The following is a 10,024-nucleotide window of genomic DNA, read 5'->3' as shown; positions in this document are numbered from 1 at the left end:
TTTCCCGTTTTTTTCGTTTTTGATTTAAAACGAAAAAAGGCTGGTATTTTCATTTTTTGGTTAAAACGAATAATCAAACTAACAAAACGTACACTTATTTTTAATTATGTTTTCTCGTTATCCGTCTTTTGATTCAGACAACAAAAACGGAAAAACGGCGCGTTGGTTTTCCGTTTTTCCGTTTTAAATCAAAAACGAAAAAAGGCTGGTATTTTCGTTTTTTGGCTTTTGGTTCAAACGAAAAACGTACACGTACACGGACCCTTAGAATAATACTTTTCTAAAATGTACTTTTATTTATTCAAGCACTGTAGTTTTGAAATGAAAAGTATGCATACCTTTAGAATAATACTTTTCTAAAATATATTTTTATTTATTCCAGCACTGCTGCTAGTTTTGGTTCAAACTTGAGGTAGTTTTGGGAGATGGTCAACACAAAATGAAAGTGTCTTGTGGTCACTTAATAATGTTATTATCTGTAAGATATATGAAACAAAAAATATATCACATAAATAAATATATAAATGTATTAACATTATATAGATGTACCTTTAGGTGGCGCGCTACTACGGCTCCTCATCTCTCCTCATCCGTCATGGCGTCCCCATGCCCGGCTTCAGCTCTGCATCACTGGGCGGGGCCGCGGAGGGTCGGACTGCCAGGCGTTGGGCACTTCCGCCGGGCTCGGGTTTCCTTCGACTCGGCATTTAAATTGAGCTGCAGGACATCAGCTGCGGCTACATTCAGCGCCGTGCTGTGACAGAAAATAACCCGCAGCATTAGCAAAACAGGCTACTCTTATTTTTTTTACACGAAATAGACAGAAATACCTGATGGTCTGAGGAGGTTTGGGGTGTTTTGTGTGAAGAAGAGCGGGAGAGGTTGAACAATAACGGAGGCTGGCTCTGACAGCAGCTTGGTGCATCATTTTTGGGATTCCTCTGCTAGCTGTTGGACGAAATTGAATAGCGGTAACGGGATGCTATGCACGAGCGGAATTATTTAGGCTTTTTTGAGCAGTGTTTGTTTTCTAAAAGAGATTGGTAAACAAAAGCAAAGTTATTGAATGCAGTGGTTTTTTTTTGGCCCAGGAGCAAAAGTGGCCTGGACTTGCATGACCCATGGACCTGATGATGAGAGTGCATTTGATGATTAAGGTTTAAATTCTGAAAAATATCCTACAATTTCAGTTGAAGACATTTACCCGTGCAAAATACAGGCCTGAAATAAATAACCTTCAACTGGGGTGGCACAATATTATCAATAACAACAGTCACCACCCATTTTCATCTATACATTTATTCTTCTTCTTTTTGGAGACATTTCCTGTAGAATATAACCAGGAAAAAAAAAATATATATTATTGTTTGTGTTTATGTCACGATTAATTATTTCTGTTTATTTTTTGACTCTCAACTAGGTTAGATCTTAGCTTCACTTTCTTTTTGTTTTATTTGTAAGGAAATCTCTACTCTTAAGAAGAGTGTTTGATCCCTCAAGGACATTTGATATTTGTAGATCTGTCACGTTAAACCTATAACCTGTCAGTCAACAAGAAAATAATCTGACACGAGTGACCAACAGCATCTTTGACCAGTTCAGCAGCCATGTTCAGCTGGCTTGGGAGCGACGACAGGAGGAAGAAGGATCCAGAAGTCTTTCAGACCGTGGGTGATGGACTGAAGAAGCTCTACAGAACCAAACTCCTGCCGCTGGAGGAGGCTTACAAGTTTCACGAGTTCCACTCCCCGGCCCTGGAGGATGCAGACTTTGACAACAAGCCTATGGTCCTACTGGTGGGACAGTACTCCACCGGCAAGACAAGCTTCATACGGTGAGATAAACAGCACAAACACCCATACAGGAATCACACAAAACACATGAGGTCACCAGCAAGATAGAGGTTGACACACCCTAACTAACTTTTCTCTGTCAGTTTGTCAAAAAGTGAGGAAGAAGGGGATAGAAAAAATAATCAAAAACACAAGGAACAATAGGAAAGATCAGTCCTCACACACAACCGCACCAACAGCCTAAAGAGCCACGCCTCTGCAAGAGTAATTGAAACCATAACTTTGATATGACAGCTAATACATATGGAGGCAGCGCTGCTTGGCACTGGAGCCTCTCTCATGAGGTGTGTGTATATACATGTGTTATATGTGTGATTACCCACACACGGACATCTATCACATCACGGTGTATTCCTTGTACATTTTTTCAAGAAATGTATGATTTTGACGCTTCTTTTTAGTTTACAGTATATGCAAAGATGAAATCATTTAATACATTATTTCATTTGTAATTATATCCACCCTCTTGTGCCCTGTCAAATTAGTGCTGTGATGTTGAATGTTACAGGGACGTTAAGAAATGCAAATCTAAATACCAATGTTCAGATTGTATGTTTTCTCCAGGAAGTCATCTGCGAGCTAAATGCAAAGAGGCACTGGCATGGATGCGCCGCGCGACGTGCAACTTCAAAAACAATCCGGAGACACATCAGCGACACGAGCTGCATAGTTCCGCTTCACTTTGTCTTAATTATGTGTAGAATAAACTCCGTGTGTAACTCTTATTTGCAATTATAAAATAAATGTAATATTTGACTGCTTTCATAAATATATACCGCTTACACTCGGAACGTATTTTTATAAAACAATATTTAGTTCAGTCTCGCCTATCTAATCTAATGTAGGTCTATCTTACAATTGTTAAAAATATGATCTATATACAAAGGCTTTCACATAGATTCACAAGCCATTGTATCTATATTTACACAGATATACATAAATTTAAAGTAAACAAAGGCTTGTGCACGAGTGGTAGAAGGTTTAAGCTTAATACTTCTAAAAGCTGAAGGCATTATAAACGCCAATACAATATGTTACAAACAATAAACCAATCATATGATGAGCTTCTCAATGGTATCGCATAGTTTTAGATTCAAACAACACTAAGCCAAATAAAACTGACTATAGAAATGTCTCTCTAACTTAAACTAACATGCTGACGTGTTGATTCATCTATTACAAAATAAATTACGCATGGCCCATTTGGAATAACAAGTATTTTTACTTTTGCAGGAGTTATACATGTTTAGTTTGCTTTTGCTTACGCATCAGATTACTCATTCCACACACACACACACACGCGCGCGCACAAACACACGGACACTTGCACAAGTGTAATGTGAACAAACAAGTGAGATCGCATTCCTTCCTCCTACACGGAAACCTGGGGTTGTTTGTAAGTCGTTAGGTATCGGGAGTCGCTCAAGTATATCCATTCCATTCCCACTAAAGCGGCTCTAATGTAATTCTTCCTCGGGCATGTTTTTAAGTGATTTATTTTAATTGAGTGGAAACATATCGAACCACAGGTGTTCAGTCGGAGCAGGTGACGCAGCCTACGGAGCCCACAGGCCGGCGGAGGGTCTGAGCACCTTCCGGAGAAAATGTTGGTGTTTCTTGTGAATTTGTAAAACATGATCGCTGCATACAGATATGTGGACAGTGGTAGTTTTTCTGAACCTCCTGGGAGCTCTGCACTTCACAGGTAAGACTTGAAAACAACCACATTACGATTACTAGTTATTTTTTGTGTTGTTTCTCTGTCTTATTCCCATGACTTAACATTACATACAAATTATCAGTCTTGTAAAGTAATTAAGTAGATGTACTTAAGTACCATTTTGAGAGACTTGTACTTTACATTAGTAAACCATGTAGACTACTTTTACTCCACTACAATTATTTAATACCTTTAGTTACATTACAGATTTGGATTAATGATGTGAAATATAATCAACATCAGACTTTAGTTACAACTGGAGTAATTTAACAAGCTCCCCTATACAAAGTAATTAAAACTAGCTGCACCTTTACCAGCTTTATAAACACTTTAGTGCATCAATAATTATAATCAAAACATACAATATATATTATTCTAAAATGGGCCAATCTGCATAATGAGTATTTTTGGTACTTTAAGTATATTTTGATGCTAATACATTTATACTTTTGCTTGAGTACCATTTTTATTGTAGGACTTTTACTTGCAATTTTAATTTTATTGATACACTCGAGTACTTACACTTTTACTTCTTTACTACTTTTTCCACCTCTGCTAATTATTCATGAAACTGTTATTTGGCTACTGTTAGGCTTTGGATATATGGCATTAGGTGAAATGGACAGATGCATTTAATCATTGACTGACCTGAGTTACTGTGGAGCAGATTTGATTTGATATGGCTCTGTTATGTGTCAGAAGTCCAGGTAGTTTTATGATGTTTGCCCAAATTAAATCTATCTTTTATATGCTCAGCAGCATGGGTATAGTTTGATGAATGACACAATCATTTATTCATATTAGGAAATATCAAGTATTAAAATAGAAACTGATAATATGCACACAGGTTTGATTAACTTACTCCTCCTGTACACGGCTTGTTGTTTGTGTGATTATGTGCCTCAGTGAAAGAAGGCCTGTACATGGCATACAAATGTGTAATGTGTGTAGTTAAAGATTAATGGTTCATAGGTGTAGGTGTCTGTAACCTACAAATCTGGGAACAGATTAACTGTCATCAGTAAATAATTTACAACAATCTGTTGCAAATGCACAGATAGTTTTATGAACACGTCAGTTATATTTAAAGGGCCCATGTCATGCTTTTCCGGTTATAACCCGTCCCCTTGTGTATTATGAAGGTTTTCTGCATGTAAACGGTCTGCAGAGTCAAAAACCCTCAAAGTACACCCTGTAGCGAGTAAAACTCTAACACAGAAAAGACCTGTCTGTGCTGCCCCAAAACGCCTCGTTGGAGATTTCTCATTTTCCATTGTTTGCTTCCTGGGTTCAGTGACGCGTGAACACCCAAATCAACAACAAATGACCGGATTGGCCCAAATGGACCAATCCGCGGAGCAACACACCAGGATCCCTTGGCTAACTAACAGGGAGTCCCCATTGACTTGCATAGAGCTCCCTGAACGCTGGTAATAGACGAGTTGGGATTGCCGAGAAATGCTCTCCGCAGACCCATTCTCACAGCGTTATAAACCTTTTTCTTACTCAATATCAAGCCACACTTATTGTTTTTTACTTCGGCTGTGAGTGTTTGTGTGTGCTCAGGATGAGTTTCGCTTGTTCTCGCCGACCCGGAAGCCTGTCCGCTCCTCGCAGCAGCGGCGAGCAGCAACGAGCCTAGCAACGTCCCGACCAATCAGAGCACACTGGGCTCACAGGGAGGGGGGGCAGGAGCTCCAACAAGCCGTTTAGGACAGAGAGTGAATACACATACTATACAGAGATGCTGTATGAGAAACCAATGTGATTTTGGAAAATTGCACAATGTAAATCTATTCTAGTAGACCTCAACCATGGAAATATGATCAGTAGAAATGGCCATGACATGGGACCTTTAATGGTTGTTACAAGCAACCTGTAGTACCAAAGCACAACAACAACCAACCTGCAAAACAATCTGCTCCAAAAATGACAATGCATTCCGTAACGTACGTGGTAGAAATTCTTAAGAAAACATGGGCTCATGTTAATTGTATCTCTTATAATTCCTAATCTCTTTCTCCTCAGCCTCCTCCTCTCCCCCCAGCCCTATTAATGTGACCTTCTCCTCAGTCGATCTGAGAAATGTGCTGGAATGGCTCCCCAGGAAGTGGCACACTGGATGACACACAGTTTTACAGTGCAGTATGCCATGTGAGTAAAGAATTTAGAGATTAAATTAAAAAAGTGCATTTATATTACAGCAGTAAGTAATTGTATTTTTAATTGCATATATTGTATTTAGGTTGCATAATTTCTTTCCTTTTGGGACATTGGTCATAATGTATCAATGTTGGACTTTACCTGGTTTTAAGCTGAAGTTAATGTATTATGCAAAGTTTCAAAAGAAGTACAAATCTGGCTTTTGAAATATCCCCAAGTACCCCAAAATAAAATGGGGTGACGGCCGCTTTTATCCACTACGCTCCCAAACTGTGGGAACACCCTACCAGGAAATATCAGAGAGGCTAACTCAGTGGACATTTTTAAACACCAGGTTAAAGACAAATCTTTTTAGATTAGCTTTTTATTAGCAACCCAACACTTTAAATGTTCTTTTAGTTTTGATTATTTACCTACCTTTATATTGTTTTATTTATTTTATAGGTACTCTTCATTTCTGTTGTACCTATATGTTCACTTTGTTTTATATTTTATATTTTATATTGCCTGCATCGACTCAGTTGTCTTGTCTCCTATCTGTCAGAGAGAAACCATTATTTATTTTATTTTATTATATTTTTATTATCATACATTTTACCTCCTTGTGTCTATCTGATATGTTATATTTTGCTGCATTTATCTTTTTTAAGTTCTTAACAAATAATCTGAGGGGAATTTCTTGTTGTTTGTTTTTAACTTGTGATGTGTCATTTTGTAAAGCCCTTTGAGCTGCATGAGTTGTATGAAAAGTGCTATATAAATAAAGCTTTATTATTATAAGACAGAAACATGTAACTGTATCCAACAAACAGCTTGTGTAAGCTTACATTTCTTGCTTGAGGGAGATCTATTTTAGCTCTTTCCGCCATTCTTATTGACCCAGTTTGTGCGGGATATCCTCTAACTGCGAGGGTCTTCTCTGTGTTTCCCAGCTATGGGGACAGTGTTGAGGGCACTAGACAGGCTCACTGGAGGGCGGTGCCGCGGTGTACGCGCATCGTGCGGAGGCGGTGTGACCTGAGCAATGAGACGGGGGATCTGGAGCAGGGATACTATGCCAGAGTTCGTGCTGTGAGCCGGAGAGCAACATGGGTCCGGACAACGAAGAGATTTGATCCAAAGTCGGACAGTAAGTTGAAATGTCAACATGTTTAAACAAAAGCAAGACATAAATACTTAAAACTAAAAGTGAAGGGCTGATAACTTAGCTGATATTTCAACATCTTCCCAAAAGGTAATATGTTGCTCTATCTGTTTAGCTACTTTTGGCCCCCCTATGGTTTCTGTGGAAATCAAGGACAACAATGCCACCATCACTTTGAAGGGACCCATGAGATATCAGCCCAACGCCCCAATGGTTTCCATGGCATCAGTCTACCCCGACATGACTTACGAACTCTTCATCGAGGATCCCTATCACGTACAGATAGTGAGTTAAAATATACAGCTTTTCCCGCCTTTCTGGCACAGACAGGTTGTTAAATCAAGCACACCTTAAATTGTATTGCACTGAATTGTCTTTTTCTGTTTGTTTTTAGCACCATTCTCAAGTGGACTCAAGTTTGCACACATTTCGCAAGATGGAGTACGACACAAAGTACTGCTTTTCAGCCAGGGCAAGTTTATCTTCCATGCCAGCCCAATGTATGCTCTCAGCACGGTACTGCATTACCACACCTAAAGGTACGACAGCCTGTGTGTGTGTGTGTGTGTGTGGTGTGTGTGTGTGTGTGTGTTGTGTGTGTGTGTGTGTGTGTGTGTGTGTGTGTGTGTGTGTGTGTGTGTGTGTGTGTGTGTGTGTGAGAGAGAGTGAGTGAGAGTGAGTGAGAGAGAGAGCATATTTTACGCCCTATTTGACAGGTAGAAAGGAATGTGACTAAACATGATACACAAGTGAAGCAGAAATCATTGTGTGTGCCTGAAAAGCCTTTTTGATTATAGTCTGATATTATTAGTCTTGCTTTTGCTTGGTAATAGTGAGTTTTACATTGTATACAATACGTTTTAATATGGCATGGTGTTGATATAGTATTACCTATATGTAGTTTTTAGTGTGTGTGTATTATTGTGACACGTTTCTGTTTCCCATCTCACTCCAGACCCAGTGATTGGCCAGCTGCAGAGGGTAGTTGTGGGTATTATTGTTCCATTGTTGTGCATGGGAATGCTGGTTGTGGTTGGCTACCTTCTCTATAACTACCTGTCGGGGAAAGGACAGAAGAGCCCGTATATACTGGTAATGAAAACACAAACATTCACACTTTTACACTTATTGGCGATTTAAAATGTGATTTGTTAAAGGGTAAAAGGGAAAATTTATTTGACTCATGACGACCGGTTTACTTGTCATGATTACAGCTATATAAAGTCTTGAATGGCTTTGTCAAGTCTTAGAAAAGATCAGCTTGGCTTTGGCGACACTTTTAAGGTAGCGCCATGTTTTAAAATTTGAGCACCGAACTCATTTGAGTCTGTTATTGGTTTTAAATATACAGTTGTGACAATTGGGTGGCAATGAGATGACATTATCATTCAACCTCCAGAACCTGCCTACCTTTCATCAGCCCCCTCTGACGTTCCCCCCTGAGAATCCCAAACCCATCATCATCACCATCATCACCATCATCAAAGATCAACAACCAGAGAGCGGCACACCACACTCTGCATGCCCAAAGAACCCGACACCAGGATACGCCTCCCAGAGGCCCCAAACACCACCGGCACCCGAGGAATCCTGGGACGATTTGCCTGTCGACTATGGGTTTCTTGCCGCAGCTCCTAAAATCGAGATCAGAGGAGGGAATTGGAATGATCTGAACTTCCCAGTAAGAGGCAGTTATGAGAAGAAAGAGTGCGACGTTGAAGATGACCACCCTCTGACTAATGCCCAGACAGAGATGAGCACACTAATACAAGCGCATGCATGGTCACTGCCAGTGTTAACACCATTAGTGTCTGGTCAGGGAGCGTCTATGGGAGAGGTGAAGGGAAAGGAGGAGGAAAGAGAGTTCCCAGGTTTATTAATAAGCCCAATCTCACAAATAGGCTTCTTCCATATTCCTTTGAATCTATTGGCAAAGAAGGAGGGAGGGATGGGGGAGGAGATTGATGGAGAGATGGATGAAAGTGAGGTATTACCCCTTCTTTCTGCTTATGCCTCTCAGACACTATGCAGATCTCCCACTCTGACCAATCAGATGATTTACCAGATGACTATGGTATTCTGATGATGAATACAGCACACAATATGGAGGTGGAGGCAGGAGGAGGTGGAGGCAGGAGGAGGAGGAGGAGGAGGAGGAGGGAAAATCTTTGTATTGATTGGGATCCTCAGACCAGGAAACTTGTGTTGCCGGAGATAGCGATGGGGTTTAACAAAGAGGGAGTGTCGGATGGGATGATGCAGGGAGAAAAAGCGAGGGAGAACATGATTGGAGGAGAGGGAGAGGAGGAGAGTGTGAATTGGAAGAATGGCGAGCTGAGGTTGGAAAATGTGTTTGTGAGACAAGGGTCTGAGGAAAAGGCCGAGGCACAGAGGGTGTTGGAGGGAGGCGGGGATGATTTTCTGACCGGATGGGGTTTGGTCATCTCGATGGACGAGTAGATGATATTCATCAATTGATTTACTCCATTACTATAAAGAAATATATGTTCTTCTTCTGCACTTATTATATGCACTTAAATAGCATAACCATGGGTTTTATTAAGAAAACTACAAAATCGAATTCTTAGGAACACTTAGTACCGTAGTCGTGTTACTTGTATACCTGTAAACGTTAATGTTGCTTTATTAAGTTTACTTTATGATTTGAACTTTATCAGATTAACGAATGATACTGATCAATGTGAATACTTATGAAGGAATTACACTTGGGCTTGATGCATGTACGACCACATTTTAGATGTTTTTCTGGACAGATCGCAAATTCTTTGTGAGACTACATGCTTCACAAGTAGATGTTTGGATACTATATGTGACACAGTTTACTGCGGATAATCCATGACTATACATATCCTTGTTTACTTATTATCGCTGCCTAGCAGTAGTAGGTGTGTTTAGTTTCATGTTTCAGGTATTTCTCTTTTTTAAGTTCCTGGAGCAGCACTTAAACTGTAGACACTTTGGAATAGTAGTTGTTTGTGCTGTGTATTTCTGCTCAATTGGGCCGAATCATAATGTGATTAATTTCTCATTTTCTCTGTCTGGGATTGCGGTATTCCTTTTAATATAAATCCACTAGTACTGAATAATGTTATATGAAGGAAATACTGATGTTCATAGGAACAA

General features: G+C 39.8%; 1 protein-coding gene across 1 annotated transcript; it reads left to right on the top strand.

The window, feature by feature from the left end:
- The first annotated feature begins 5,685 nt into the window (after window positions 1-5,685).
- Window positions 5,686-8,969, top strand: LOC117439628 (interleukin-22 receptor subunit alpha-1-like). The gene is made up of 6 exons (XM_034075618.2): window positions 5,686-5,727; window positions 6,669-6,865; window positions 6,996-7,165; window positions 7,275-7,419; window positions 7,836-7,972; window positions 8,280-8,969. The coding sequence occupies exons 1-6, from the start codon at window positions 5,696-5,698 to the stop codon at window positions 8,961-8,963; spliced, it is 1,365 nt and encodes a 454-aa protein (XP_033931509.1). The 5' UTR covers window positions 5,686-5,695; the 3' UTR covers window positions 8,964-8,969.
- The last annotated feature ends 1,055 nt before the right edge of the window (window positions 8,970-10,024 follow it).

Source organism: Pseudochaenichthys georgianus, chromosome 24, assembly GCF_902827115.2.
Source record: "Pseudochaenichthys georgianus chromosome 24, fPseGeo1.2, whole genome shotgun sequence".
NCBI classification, from domain to species: domain Eukaryota; kingdom Metazoa; phylum Chordata; class Actinopteri; order Perciformes; family Channichthyidae; genus Pseudochaenichthys; species Pseudochaenichthys georgianus.
This window is presented reverse-complemented; position numbering and strand designations above follow the sequence as displayed.